The following is a 15,212-nucleotide window of genomic DNA, read 5'->3' as shown; positions in this document are numbered from 1 at the left end:
TATGGAAGCAAGCTCAATTATAGGCAGCTTGCCTAGTGGTGACTTCACGTCCACTCTTCTAGAATTTTTACCTCCAGATTCTTGTGCACACCTCAATCTTAGCACTTAGTATATTAACTGAAACTGTCTCTGCATCTTTACCATTGGACAAACTGCACATTTATCTTGGATGAGGACCTTGCTGATTTAATACCCTACTATGAACGCATTTAATACCCAGTAACACGCACAAGTTCTGGGGCCACCACAGACAAAAAATAAACATCCCTGAGGTGCTAAAATAAACAATACAATTGACATTCTGTGGCATTCCTGCAGAGGCAAAAGTCACGAAGTTTTAGTAAGTCTGTATGTGAAGGGATTAAATTTTAATAATAATAATAATAATAATAAATACCAATGTAAAGTATTAGAGGGGTGAAGAACTAGAAGACCTTTTAGTAGAAATAGTGCCGGTTTACCCACATCACTGCAAAGGCAGGAAGAAGGGAGAGAATCTGAAGAGAAAATCTAAAGATGAGAAAGAGAAGCCACACTGACTACCTTTCCACTTTAAGAGATACTTTTGAGTTTCTAGTTCATGATATGTAAATAGCTAAAGCATAAAGGAAACTCCAACTTAAAACATGGTCAGTCACGATCACAGAACAATTAAAAGGGAAGACAAAGGGATGAGCAGAAGCATATGTGCAGTGAGGCACACTCACCATCACACACACACACACATACACACACACACACACACACGAAATTCCATAGTGGAGTAAAGCTAACCGTCCTCTTCTAGAATTCTGCCTGCCTGGGAAGGGTTTGGTCTGCCCTTTCACTGATGAAACATAAATATAATTCAGATCCTGACTTTCAGAGTCAGGCTCCTTTTTCAAAGAAGGTTGGCAGGAAATAACCACATCTTCGCAGAGCCATCATTACACATCCTTTTCTTGTTCATGCAGGGCACTGAGAAAGCACTCAATTTGGATGGGTAGCCCGCATTTCAAATTGATGGGAGCTCAGAGAATGAGGCTAGTTCAATGGTTCTCCGCCATGGCTGCACATGAGAATCACCTGAGGAGCTTTTGAAACATACGAGTGCAGAGCCTCAACCCAAACCAGTTAAATCAGAATTGCTAAGGGTAAGGTCTGGGCATTATTTTGTTTGTCTGTTTGTTGGCTTTTAAAAGCTCCACAGAAAGTTATCATTAATTTTTTTTCAGTATGGTAAAACCAAGTGTTTTTTCTTTGTTGTTGTTGTTTTGGGTATTTTGTGGCTTTTTTTGGGTGTTTACTAGAGATATAAGAAAATTTGCTTTAAAATACTCCACGGGGAGAGGTGGTTTTGCTTATAGAAAACTGGCAAAATGCTGATAATTACTGAAGCTGGGTAATGGATACATAGGAGTTGATTACGTTACTCACTCCACTTTTGTAGATTTGAAATTTTTTCTTTCTTTCTTTCTTTTTTTTTTTAAGACAGTGTCTCACTCTGTTGCCCAGGCCGGAGTGCAGTGGTGGGATCTTGGCTCACTGCAACCTCCGCCTCTAGGGTTCAAGTGATTCTCCTGTCTCAGCCTCCCTAGTAGCTGGGATTACAGGCACGTGCCACCACACCTGGCTAATTTTTGTATTATCAGTTGACACAGGGTTTTGCCATGTTGGGCAGGCTGATCTCAAACTCCTGACCTCAGGTGATCCACCCACTTTGGCCTCCCAAAGTGCTGGGATAACAGGTGTGAGCCACTGTACCTGGCCAGATTTGAAATTTTCTATAATAAAAAGTTATTTTATAGAATCAGCAGAAATAAAACTTTGTTCTCTACCCTCACCAGAAAAATCTACAAGTGTATGTGTATAATGTGTTTAATATAAAAATATGTTTAAAAATACACAGAAAGCTTTGCAAGTGATTCTAATGTGCAACCAGAGTTGAGAAGCACTCGGCGGCCTCACTGAAGGAGGGGCAACTTGATTTGGAAAATAAAGATTTAAGTAAGCAGCAAGAGGCAATCCAGGTGAGAGAGATTCCACTCAGGCTGTGGCAAGATGGAGCCCAGTGAGGGTGGTAGGCCTCCTCTAGTTAGGCACCATCTCCAATTTCTGCCATGCATACATTTGCCTGAATTTTGAGACTCTTCATTCACAAGTAAACTGCAAATACACATACATACACGTTAATACACAAGTGTTAATATATACACACATATATGTTTGTGTATATATATTTATGTATACATATTTTAGATAACATTGCCAATTATATTCAGTAGCATGTAATTTTTAAAAAACACTATTTGTGGAAATATTGCCTCTTACTAAAATGCTTTGGTCTGTGGAAAGTCAGAAGGCTTTCTTCAGGAGTGGGCTGGTGGGGGTGAGGGTTAGGGGTGTAGTCTTTTAACTGGCAAGCTCTATATCTACCTAAGTAATTTATGAGCAATGCTGCTTAGAGGGCCCTGGGTGAATTCTGAAATCAGGTGCTATTAGTGGGAAGAGTCAAAAAGAGCAACCAAGTTTGAACTTAATGAACAGAGAACGCAACAAAGCTCCCCGCATTCCACCTCCCAAATCCCCAACTCACCTATTCTTCTCCATTTCATTGTGAGTTGATCTGAAAGAGGGAACAATAAGAGAAGAATAAGATATTTTTGTCTTAAAGAACTGCTTCAACACCAACACAATTCTTTTAACTTCTTTCTCTCCGAAGTTGATAGGAGAGATGTAGAAAGGGAGAAAAATTCACTGGGCTTTACTAAAAAAATTAGTCCATTTGAAGAGTTAGATAAATGTAAATACCTAAAATAGAGTTCAAGGTAAAGAGACAAACCAAGAAGCATGCCTCCTCTAGTGGAAAAATAATCCATTTTAAGACAAGGAAGAAAAGGGGTCTATTTATACAAAAACAGCTGCACAAAGCAATGTGAATTTGCGTTACATAATACGACAAAGCCTTCTTTAGGCTAAGGGTAGAACAATGGAGGTAGCATCCCTACCCCACCCCTGCAGTTTTCCCTAGGGGTAGCATACACCAAAACTTTGTGTAAAGATGCTTGACTATGCTGTTTTAAATAGTAAAATAAACCTCTTCCCCAATCTTCTGACTCCCTGAAGTAACTATCATGTACAAGATGCTGCTGTTAAATAGCAACCAAATGCTTTTAGGAAGGGGTTTCCAAAGCTCAGCTCAACATAAAGATGATAGGTTGGTTAAAGCAGAAGTTAGTGAAATGTGAAGTCCAGCTTTGCTACTGATATGCTGTGGAGTAAATAAAATTCTTTACTGTCCTGTCACTGGTTAACCTGTCTATAAGATAAGAATAAAAATAATTACCAATTATTTACTGAACAAGTATAGGCCAATGAGGTAGCAACTGTAAAACTGATCAGAGAGCCTTGGATGAACGGTGTGATAGATATGAAACCATATGATTAGTGTATTTATGGCTGACCTTAAAGACAAGGTCTGGCCTAAGACTTTATGGACAAGTTACCACCAAGTTATAAGAAGTCAATGTGGCCCTTTTAGTGTCCTCCTCACACAACTCCTTCCTAACCAGTTATAAATTTGGAAGAAGCTACCAGCATTATAAAGGAGCTGAATCTTGACCTTTCTTATGAAAATTCTCCGGAGTTTAACCAGCTCAGGAGTTTACTCCCTGCTTTGGCTCATGAATTCTGTTGGGCCATCCATAATCAGCACCTTACTGGGCTTAGGAAATAAATTCTCACAGCAATCGTGGAGGAATACCACCTCAAGAGTGCTCAGCCACTTATTTACATCAGGGGCACCACCACCAAGTTCACTCATCAGAGAATGGGGGTAAGGACAGCGAATGTGGGGGGGATGGCAGCGGAAGTGAGGAGGTTGTCTTGAAATGAGAAATTTCCAACCTAGCATTAAACTTCTCTTCCACAAGGACCTTGGCAATCAATTTTTATTCACAAAGAAAACATAAATGAGAAAATGACAGTATTTTAAGTTTAGAATATTTGTTTTCTAGGTAAACAACACATGGACCTCATGTAATCAAATCAATCCAAAATTGGTTAACTTAAAAGTTTTAGGCTGGGCGTGGTGGTTCATGCCTGTAATCCCAACACTTTGGGAGGATGAGGTGGGCGGATCACAAGGTCAGGAAATTGAGACCATTCTGGCCAACTGGTGAAACCCTATCTCTACTAAAAATACAAAAATTAGCTGTGCGTGGTGGTGGGCGCCTATAATCCCAGCTACTCGGTTGAACGAGAGAGTCGGAGGTTGCAGTGAGCTGAGATCGTGCCACTGCAATCCAGCCTAGCGACAGAGGGAGACTCTGTCTCAAAAACAAAACAAAACAAAACTTTAAAATTGTCAGACATGGTAGCTCAGACCTGTAATCTCAGCACTTTGGGAGGCTGAGGCAGGAGAACTGCTTGAGCTCAGGAATTGGAGAGCAGTGTGGGCAACACAGCAAGAGCCCATCTCAATTAAAAAGAAATAAAAGCTTTACATTGATTCACTTGGTTATCCCTCAGCATTCTCCAGTCACATTGTTCTGAAGGTTTATTGCCTTCAATGGCCAACAGGATACTATAGTTAACAAGTATCTGGCATATACTGCAAACCTTTGGCTCTAAAGCACGTGGCATTTTAACTTTAACCAGGACTAGTAAATTCAAAGTCTGACAGATTTTTTTAAATGGATGAAAGTAGATGAGCACGGTGGCTCACACCTATAATCCCAGCACTTTGGGAGGCTGAGGTGGGTGGATCACTTGAGGTCAGGAGATCGAGACCAGCCTGGCCAACATGGCGAAACCCCTTCCTTACTAAAAATACAAAAATTAGCAGGGCATGGTCACATACGCCTATAATCCCAGCTACTCGGGAGCTGAGGCAGGAGAATCACTTGAATCCGGGAGGCAGAAGCTGTAGTAAGCTGAGATGGTGCCACTGCATTCTAGCATAGGCAACAGAGCAAGACTCTGTCTAAAAAAAAAAATAAATAAATAAATAAACAAAATAAAATGGATGAAAGTATATGCCAACAGTTGGTTCAGATTACCCTCTTTCACTGTAGACAAGGACCATCCCTTGTAGGTGGAGGAGAAGAAAGTGAATAGGTTGAGAAGACAGTAGAAAATAACAGCATTCTTACCAAAATATTTCTGGATTCTTTGAAAATATATAGATAAACTAATAAATAGAGTTATATACTTATGTAAAATTTTGAATCCCCAAAATAAACTTTTAAACAAACTCCATAGGAAGCACAACTTCTTCCAAAATTTGAACAAAAATTTTTAAAACTACAGATTTTCTTTGATTACTTGAGAGTGTTAAACACGTGGTGCTTTTTCAAGGGGGACTTATAGCTAATGGCTAGAGCATTACTGAAGGGTATCCAGTTTACTTAAACTGAGTTATTAATAAAAAGCAGCCCTTTCAAAAATGATCAGTTCCGAGATGCTAGCCACCTCCATTGATGGGTAAACATTTACATTTTTAATTAAAGCATTATAAGAACACATTGCTACCTTGTGTCAAAACTATTTTCCATGTGATTATGGAAAACAATGGATAACTTTGGAATCACTGATAAAGGTCAAATTTCACCATTTAAAAATATACTCTAATAAAAAAATAACTAAGTCAAATTATGGCGTATCTGAGATAACCAGGAAAAATCCTTGGGTTCAAAAAGACTCCTCATGTCAGGTCACTCTAGCCACTATCTTATAAAACAACTGGGTGGCAAGTCCTGAACTTCCTCTTTCATATGAGTGCCAAAGCTTGCTTTACTCATTGAACAAAACACACTTTTAAAAAGTTCTAGATTTCAATTCTAAATAATTAGTAATTGACTTCAAAAATCAGTAGGAAAGAAACTTCCATCTTCCTACGGATAGTTTCAAAAACAACTGATATTCACAATTTCATTTTCGTTTTTGTTGTTTTAATAAGCAACTAGAGAAACGTGAATAAGATCTGCATTTTCAGTTCCCAAGAAGTTTCCTATGTGGCTAAATCTTATCTTTTATTGTCCAAGGAAAAGTACCTCCCCAGACTCTATAAGCAAAAAGCACAGCATTTCAACCTGTATGAACAAGAGTAAACTGTTATCCAAGGGTTATGTAAACCAGCAGTAATCTCTCCCTATCCTTTACCTCAGTTCAAAATTCTGACCATACATGGCTGAGGATATAAAGCCGATTCAAACCATGGGGTCAAGCTGCTTTCTCCGTTATGATTGCTTGTCCTCAAAAAAGGAGCTATTCCAAATGGTTCATGAAGGAAATGATCACACTGAAAGAAAACTACCTGCTCCTGCCTCACACGTTTGCCTAGTGCTACCTCTAGGTTTAATCATGGTCTCTCAGAAATCCTTACACCACTGAATATATTACACTAATTCACTATCAGTCAAGTATATGGACAACTGTGATAATCCCATGTCTAACCATGGAAAGCAAACCAACCCATTAACAGAAGAATTTGTAGCCTTTTTTTTTTTTTTTTTGGCATAGTACTGATTATTAAAGAGAAGATACTAGAAAGAATCCATTTCTTGGCTTAAGATTCTTAACTACTATTATTTTTCTTTCCTAATCACCTTTTGGGACCAAACCACTTCAACATCTCATTTTTTTTTATCCCCACTAGTGAACATCCCCTACAACCTTCCTGTGAAACTAAGGAAAAAAATAAAGTGTTAAGGTATTAAGCCTCAATAAGTAACACGGACAATTCCTCTCAAATCATTAGTGGACAATAATAAAAGCCAAAATGGACTATGCTTTTCCAGAAAAATTAACTGAAAGGCCTCAAAATTCTTCTAAACAAATTTTTAAAAAAATACTGTAATAAAATGCAACACTGCTTAATTGTTTTTATACCATTGCATATTACAAGTCAGTATTAACATCCTTCTTAAAGTGCCTTCATATCCATGCACAAAACTACAGGCTACCACCTTCAGGTAATGCTAAGATTAGAGGACAAGCAAAACCCACCAAGTAATTATCAGGTTGATTCTTCATGTGCCATTTTTATTCAAGGGCATGGCACAAGTAATGCTGCTCACATCCTGTGGTTCCACCACCGATACTAACGAGGTGAACCAAGTACAGAAGACGCAGCAAGAACAAGTGAACAAGTGATTTTTAGGTTTAAGTGGGAAATTCCTGGTCTGTATTAAGCCACAGAGGATATCAAATAGACACTTGCAAGGAGTTATTCATGAGGGTGAGGGAGGGATGAGGATTCTAAACCAGTGACGAAAAATTCAACGCTTTTAATTTACTGGCAGGAAAGGTATAGTTGAAGGGATCTAATAAAACGAATATCCTAGCCAACTACATTTTAAGGGCAAAGAAGGGAGAAAAAGGGCAGTAACATTGATGGACTATTTATATGTACCAGAAACTATGCACAGTACTTTAATATGTGATTTAACTGACCATTAACCAAATCTCCAGTGAGATTCACAGCTTTTAAGAATTATGGTATGAGACAATTTACAAGACTAACATGGAAAGGTTGTAGCATATTAATATTTCAGTATTATATATTCCTCTATCACTAAAGAGGTACGTTTCAACCTCAATCATTCCTCTTTGCCATTACAAATAGAGGTGACAAATTAGAGTATCAAACAAACCACTGTATTTAATTTACATGTCAAGTATGAGCTCCTAACACTTATGCCGAATCAGGTACTTTAATGTGTTTATAAAACCATTACAACGAAAAGTAAAAGAAATGGATAATGTCCAGCATTTTGACTTATAGAAAACTTGCCCTGATCTGCAACTTCTGAAGGGAAAATATTGTCACCATTGCTAATCTCACTTGAAGCTTTCACAGATTTTTTTGTTCCAAAAGGGAAAAAAAGCGAAATTAAATTTTGAATAAAGTTCATAAAAAATGTAAAACATTTCTATTTTTCTTTTCAGTTCCCTCAACCCAAACAGAAACAGCTTCCTACAATGTCTTAAGTCCATGTGTACATTACTGAATCATGACGGCCACAATGTAATTTTATAGGGTTATAATCACAACAGGCAACTTACATTCAGCAGTTTGTGTCACCTACAATATAATCTAAAAGACAGAAAGAAGTATTTACCAAATTACCTGCTACTGCTGTTATTCTTTTTGGATTTGTTCCTCCGTTTTAAGGCATCTCTGTCCTTGTTATTGTATGGTAACATGGAGGCATAACCATGTTCAGCTTCTAGAAAACAGGAGGATCCAGTTAATGAATGGGCCCAGAATATTTAATACTCTCTCCTCTCTACAGTATTTCCTTTTTCCTTTATTTATCTTTAAAAGAATATTGTGGAAATAATTAAATGGAATAAGGTGGAATTCTGAGAACAATGATTAAAAAAAAAAAAAAACATTGTGTGAATACCCTCAGTTCGGAGCAGGTGTAAAGAGGATTCCAGCTGCTCATTGTTGAGAAAGACACAGTAGTGGCTAAGCTCACGCAGCCTGGGTTTCCCACTGGCAACGTCCAGCAGGTTGGTGCGGGTTAAGTGGAACCAGCCTCAGGCGAAGGTGCGGGACAAGCACCGTGAGGCGCTGCTCCTCTGCCCAGGAGACTGGGGCGCTGGACCCACCTGGGGGCCGGCCGGGACCAGCCCGGGTGAGGTAAACCAGGGAGGCTATCGGAGGGGGCCTCGGCCGCCCACTCGGGAGGGACTGGGGAAGGGGCGGCGTTCGGGACCCCGGCGGGCGATAGCCCCTTCTCCATCCCATTCATTGCTCTGGGGGCAGCGGCGGCCTCCCTTCGGACCGCGCGTGGGGAGAGCCGGAGGGGTTGGGAGCGCTCGCGGTCTCCCTGCCTCCAACCACCCCCGGAGCGGCTGGGCGGCCGGACCTGAGGCCGGCCCCACAGGACCCCCGGCCTCGGTTCGAGTGGACCCCTTCCCGTCCCCGTGCACCTCTCTCCCGCCGCTCCAGATAGTCGGCCGCCTCCAGCAGCATCTGGATGTTCATCCGAACCGCCGCCGCCATTCTGCACCGGGGGCCGGAGCCACGGGACCAACCCCCACTGCCCACGGGCTCGCTGCCGCCGCCGGACCGCTATGGAGCCCGCTGTGGACACCGCGAAGCAGGGCTGAGGGAGCCTCTCTGGCAACCACGCTCGACAAGAGAGGGAGGGGGGCCAGTGAGCTGGGCACCGCCGACACCGTGACAGAACCCGGAGCAGAGCAGCAGCCGCCACCGCCGCGGAGTGTTTATCCCCGACTCACCATCTCCCCGCCCCCAGCCCCTTCTCTTGACAGGCCAGCTTCGGCCGCGTTCCTCATTGGGCACCCCAAAGAATACCCCGCCCCCAAACTTGTGCGATTGGGAGAGGGCTTCACGGCTCCACCCCTCAAAGTCCGCTCCTCTCGCTGGTTGGTCACGCTTGACAAGGCCCGGGCTCCACCCCCTCTTCCCAATTGGTGACAGAATTCGCAACTCCGCCTCGTGCTCCTTCCTTGTTTCCCATTGGTTCTATACCAACAACCCGGGCCCCCTTTTGCTTTGTTAGTATTGGCCAAGAGCTGTAGCAGGCAAGCACCTCGCCGGCCTCCCATTGGTGAAGCCTTCGGAACCCTCCCAGCTACGATGATGTCACCTTTCTCCAGTCCAGGCGAACCCTAAGTGGCTGATGGTCAGCGGCCTGCGTGCTCCTCACCAGGTGTGGCATTGGCTGGGAGGGCCGGTCCGGCGCTGGGCGGCGCTGATTCACCGGCAGCCGCGGAGCTCGGCTCCACCCGGCCTCGCCTCGGACCTGTTGCCAAGACCTGTCCCCGGGGAAAACTTCCGGGGACCTGCCAGGCGTCTCTCGAATGGAAGGCTGGCACCTTGCGTCGCCTGGGCGCCCTGCCCCGCTTGGGTTCGGGGCCGGAGCCCTGGGTCTGGTGGCCGCGGCCCTGGAGGTTCCGGGCTTCGCGGAACTCCGGCTGGCGAGGGCCCAGCCGCGAATCATCCCGGAGAGCGGTGCAGGATAGTGGCCGGTGAGCCGGGAGCTCGGGCAGGCGCCACGTGGCTGCTGCGGGGCTTGAGAAGAAAAGCCTGGCCGTTGTTAAATGCTTGCCGCCTGGCGTTTTTTCTGCCCTCAAGAAAGAGCTGGAATCGGGCTCCAGTATACAGCATTGAGCTCATGCGCCTTTTCCGCACCCCTCTCCACCCCCGGGAAGTGATGGAATAATTAATTACTTTCACGCGAGTGGGTTTTTAAAGCTCAGAGACTTCCTGAACCTACAGGATGGCATTAAACGCTAAGATTCTTTGACTTAAATCTCTTTTAGGGTTTTCCCCTCGCTTTTAATTCTAGATGAAGACACTCAGAAGATTATTGGGGTTTTTTTTGTTTGTTTTTTGTTTTGAAAGGGAGTTTTGCTCTTGTCGCCCAGGCTGGAGTGCAATGGCGCAATCTCGGCTTACGGCAACCTCCTTCTCCCGGTTCAAGCGATTCTCCTGCCTCAATCTCCTGAGTAGCTGGGATTACAGGCGCCCACCACCACGCCCAGCTTATTTTTGTATTTTTAGTAGAGACGGGGGTTTCACTATGTTGCCCAGGCTGGTCTCGAACTCCTGACCTCAGGTGACCCACCAGCCTCGGCCTCCCAAAGTGCTGGGATTTCAGGCCTGAGCCACCGCGTCTGGCCAAGAATACTCTTTAAGATGTCTGCAAATGGTGTGTTTCTGCATGGGGTGGTACCAATATAAATGCTTAATAGAATGTTATGTATAGAAAACTAAAAAGTTAAAGATCGTTCCCTAAACCTATCAAAAATTTTGAGATGAAAGCTATATGGCAAACCAAGCTACACTGCCAATGTACTGACAGACATCTCCAATTTTAAAAGTAGAAATAAAGTTCTTGGTAGGTTGAGTCCCCAAAATACAAATGAGTAAAGCATGAACATATTTCTTTTTTGTTTTTTAAGTTTATTATTGTTGCCAATATATAATAGCTTACTATGTGTAGGCATCATACCTACATTATCTCTAATCTTCAACATAGCCCCATGAGGTAGGTTGTGTTAATTACATTTTGCAAGTGAAGAAACTGAGGCCCAGGGAGGCTAAATGATTTTCCTTGTGATGCATTCAGCTGCAGACATGGAAACTGAATCTAGGTCTATCTCACCCAGAGCCCAAATTACCAATCCTCCTGTTGGTAGTTGTATAAAGACAAGGTGGTTTAAACAGATTTCCAGACTGAGTCACAAAACACTGACAACTCAAGTACTGAAGAAAAGAAAGACAAAGGTGTAAATGTAATTATGGTAGGAAATATTAAACATGTATTTTTTAATGGTCCACAAACCCACTAAAATTAAATCAACTCAATAAATAGAATAAACATGTAGTAAATCATGCCTGACATATAGGCATATTCTGGTTTCAGTGGTTAACTGGATCTAAAAACTGATTCTTTAGGAAAATACTAATGAAATACACATACCGTAGGTAAAGGTTTTCAAAGCACAATACAAAGTTGGAAATGAAGGTAGAAATATAACTTTTTTTTCCCTCCCCATCAGACAGGTAATGTGCCAACGCTGTAACAAGCTCTTTGGGGGGGCACGTCTCACACATGAATGGGAACACCTAATTACTATATTTATGAACTACAAAAGGATCTAACAGTTTTTAAAGAGTATTTTTAAATTGCATGTTATTTGTAAAACAAACTTGAAAATCATAAACGAATGCAATTCTACTAAAGTACCCAAAGCGATAATACTAAAAATGCTTTGATTTCTTTATCCTAACATTTTGGATTTTGTGTATATTTATATTTTCTCTTTGATTTTATTACAAACATTTGGCATATGTCTTTATTCTTTTACTCTCAACTCTTTATTTTAACCAAGTCCTATTTCAGTATCATGACCCTTCCTCTACAATCACCCTGACTGGAAAGTCACACTTATTTTTGTCTTAAAAAGGGGGGGAAAAGGTTGAAATCTGACCCAGAAACAGCAAATAATTTAAATGCCAACAAGTCTAGCTTAGACTCCAAACAAAAATACTACATTATATAAAAATTAGAGAATCAGACTAAAGAATAGACCATGTTCATTCCTTGGTGGTGGACGCAATTATCAATTAGCCAGCAACACCAACTAGGAATCAGTATAACGAAGACCTTCAAAGGGTATTTGGTGCCATCTACTGGAAATGAAGTAGTAAGTATAAAGCAAAGGTTTTGAGATTCGGAGTTTCCTAGAAATTATTTTACACAAATGTTTGGGATGACCAGTTAATTAAGAAAACCTGAAAGTATAAGTCTTGAAGAAAGAACTGAGAATCCTAAGATAATGAAGAAGTGGTGACTTTCAATACCTAGTGCCTCAAAGGCATGATACAAGCATTGACTGACTTGAGAGTCACAGCTCCAAACATAGAAGTTGTGAATTCTAGGATATTTGAACCTGAGTTTTATGATCAGAACTTTAAATAAAAAGCTATGTGTAACAGCATAAACATGGGATGACAATAATTTATATCTCTGAGCATATATCAAGATAAACTAATTGAGATATACCTTGAAAATGGGGAATTACAAAGACCTAAAATATTAGACTTGTCAGATAATCTTTACTGCCAAGTAAATCTCTGCCCAGTCTCCTCTGGGGGGCTTATACTCCAGATGGGCACAGGACAGTATATTAAGAGGTAAATGCCAATACTGAACAAGCAGCAGGCTCATCACACACTATGGAGTTCTTTGCCGGAGATGCCGCTTCAGAGAGCACCCCAGAGTGGCAGGGAAGATAACTGTTACTGTATTATAATCCTGAAGTGCCTAAAAAGTTCTATCACTATGAGAATTAAAGCCCCCTATTTATAACTGAGTTTGATACCTAACTACTATGACATTAAAATAAATTTTGCCTCATAAGGTTTTGAGGAATTGATTTTGTCCCTTGAAGTGTAAATCAGGATTTCAAGTTTCTGCTTCAATAGTATCATCTCTTTCTTTGTGGCTACTTTGGACACACTAATATGATACCTAACATCATAATATTAAATTTTAAAAACGCTGCTTTGCAAAAATTAGTCACTGTACAAATCTGTGATTTAGAAAATGAGGCAATGGCCAGGGACCGTGACTCATGCCTGTAATCCCAGCACTTTGGGAGGCTGAAATGGGAGGATCACTTGAGCTCAGGAGTTTGAGACCAGACTGGACAACATAGTGAGACCTCATCTCTACTCAGAAAATAAATTAGCTGGGTGTGGTGGTGCAGCCTGTAGTCCCAGCTACTTGGGAGGCTGAGGCAGGAGGACTGTTTGAGCCCAGGAAGTTGAGGCTCCAGTGAGCCATGATCGCGCCACACAGCACTCCAGCCAGAGCGGTTAAAAAAAAAAAAAGCAATGGCTAAACTGTCATAGGTACATCACACAAAACACTATGCAGCAGCTTTTTAAAAGGTAGATTTACATATACTGGCAAGAAAAGATCCCCAAGGCACAGTGTTGAGTAAATACATTGTAAAATAACCCTTACAGCATTTTCTTTTTAAAGGCCCAAACTATGTATTTTCCCAATTTCCTACTCTGTTATATACATAGAGGCATGGACAAAGGATACAAAGCAAAGGATCAGCAATAAGAATGGGCAATATCATTCTGAGTACTGTTTGAAAGGCTTTGTCACAATGTTTTAAGACTGTTACAAGAAAGAGGCTTGCCACAATGATATTTCCTAAAAGAAAAAAATGTAATATTTAACTTTTCTTCTGTTGAAGCAAGATAAGGGAACTGCATATATCAAAAATAAGATTTTCTTACTTTACAGGAAAGAAGCACTGAGATCCTGTGTTTTGAATGCAAGTTAAATACAAAATAAAGTACTTGGGTAACTAAAGGTAATCAGATGTAAACTGAAGATCAGGGGACTCGGTTAGTGAAAAAAGGTTACAGAACTATATTCACAAATTCAAGACACGCATTGAGTGTTGTACTCTGTGCCAGCCACTGTGTGGTGCTGGGGCTGCAGAGCTAACCAGACAGATGCCCCACTTCTCCGAGCTTGCTGTCTAATGGAAGAACCAGACAATAATAAAAGAATATAGAGTATGTCAGGCAGTGATAAATGTGGTGAAGATAAGTAAAGGAGGGTTTGGAGAGCCACATGGAGAAACTGGAACCCTCATATATTGTAAATGGGACTATAAAATAGTGCAACAGCTTTGAAAGACAGTTTGACAGTGCTTTATGTTTAAGTCAAACATAGTTTCCATATGACTTGGTAATTCCACGCCTAAGCATACTCCCAAGAGAACTGAAAATATGTTCATTCTAAAACTTGTATACAAATGTTCTGACACCATTTCTTTCTCTCTCTCTTTTTTTTTTTTTTTTTTTTTCTGAGATGGAGTCTCACTCTGTAGCCCAGGCTGGAGTGCAATGGTGTGATCTCTGCTTACTGCAACCTCTGCCTCCCGGGTTCAAGCAATTCTGCTGCCTCAGCCTCCCAACTAGCTGGGATTACAGGCACACGCCACCATGTCTGGCTAATTTTTGTATTTTTAGTAGAGACGGGGTTTCACCATGTTGGCCAGGCTGGTCTTGAACTCCTGACCTCAAGTGATCTGCCCACCTCGGCCTCCCAAAGTGCTGGGATTACTGGCGTGAGCCACTGCGCCCGGTCATGGCACCATTATTTCTTAATAGTCACTAAGTGAAAACAACTCACATGCCCATCAACTGATGAATTATAAACCAAAATGTGGTATAAATAGAGAATGGAATATTATTTGGAGACAAAAAAACGATGGATATACTGATACATGCTACAACACAGAGGAACTTTGAAAACACTATGCTAAATGAGAGAAGCCAGACACAAAAGGCTACATATTGTATTATTCCATTTATATGAAATGTTCAGAATAGGTACATCTGTAGAGACAGGAAATACATTAGTGGATTCTAGTGTTGGGAGGGGGATGAGGAGTGATTATTAATGGATATGAGGTTTCTTTCTGGAGTTATGAAAACATTCTGGAATTAGGAATGATGGATGCGTAACTGAGTATATTAAAAACCACTGAATTGTAAACTTTAGAAGGGTAAATTTTATGGTATATAAATTTAATCTCAACTTTTTAAAGGTTAAGAAAAAAAAAAGAGTAAAACAGAGTGCAGAGATAGGGAAGAAAGTTTGCTATTTTGGATACGGTGGTCAGGAATGACCTTAGTTTGAGCAGCGATCTGAACA

General features: G+C 41.3%; 1 protein-coding gene and 1 non-coding gene across 3 annotated transcripts in view; both read right to left on the bottom strand.

The window, feature by feature from the left end:
• Positions 1-9,445, bottom strand: part of MXD1 (MAX dimerization protein 1) — a 28,299-nt gene extending 18,854 nt beyond the window's left edge. For both annotated transcript variants that reach the window (XR_004444000.1, XM_033239325.1), the window contains exons 1-3: positions 8,923-9,445; positions 8,111-8,210; positions 2,576-2,605 (exon numbers count right to left, since the gene is read on the bottom strand). Coding sequence is in view for 1 of the 2 variants with exons in the window: in XM_033239325.1 (XP_033095216.1) it covers positions 2,576-2,605; positions 8,111-8,210; positions 8,923-8,995 (203 nt within the window). In the remaining variant the exon portion in view is untranslated. The remainder of the gene's footprint in view (positions 1-2,575; positions 2,606-8,110; positions 8,211-8,922) is intronic.
• Positions 9,446-11,517: 2,072 nt separating this feature from the next.
• LOC117063173 lies at positions 11,518-11,622 on the bottom strand. The gene has a single exon (XR_004428786.1). It is a non-coding gene; the product is annotated as a small nucleolar RNA U13 (small nucleolar RNA).
• Between the last annotated feature and the right edge of the window lie 3,590 nt (positions 11,623-15,212).

Source organism: Trachypithecus francoisi, unplaced genomic scaffold (genome assembly GCF_009764315.1).
Source record: "Trachypithecus francoisi isolate TF-2019V2 unplaced genomic scaffold, Tfra_2.0 Lachesis_group17, whole genome shotgun sequence".
NCBI classification, from domain to species: domain Eukaryota; kingdom Metazoa; phylum Chordata; class Mammalia; order Primates; family Cercopithecidae; genus Trachypithecus; species Trachypithecus francoisi.
The sequence above is the reverse complement of the archived record's forward strand: the minus strand, read 5'-3'. Positions and strand labels throughout refer to the sequence as shown.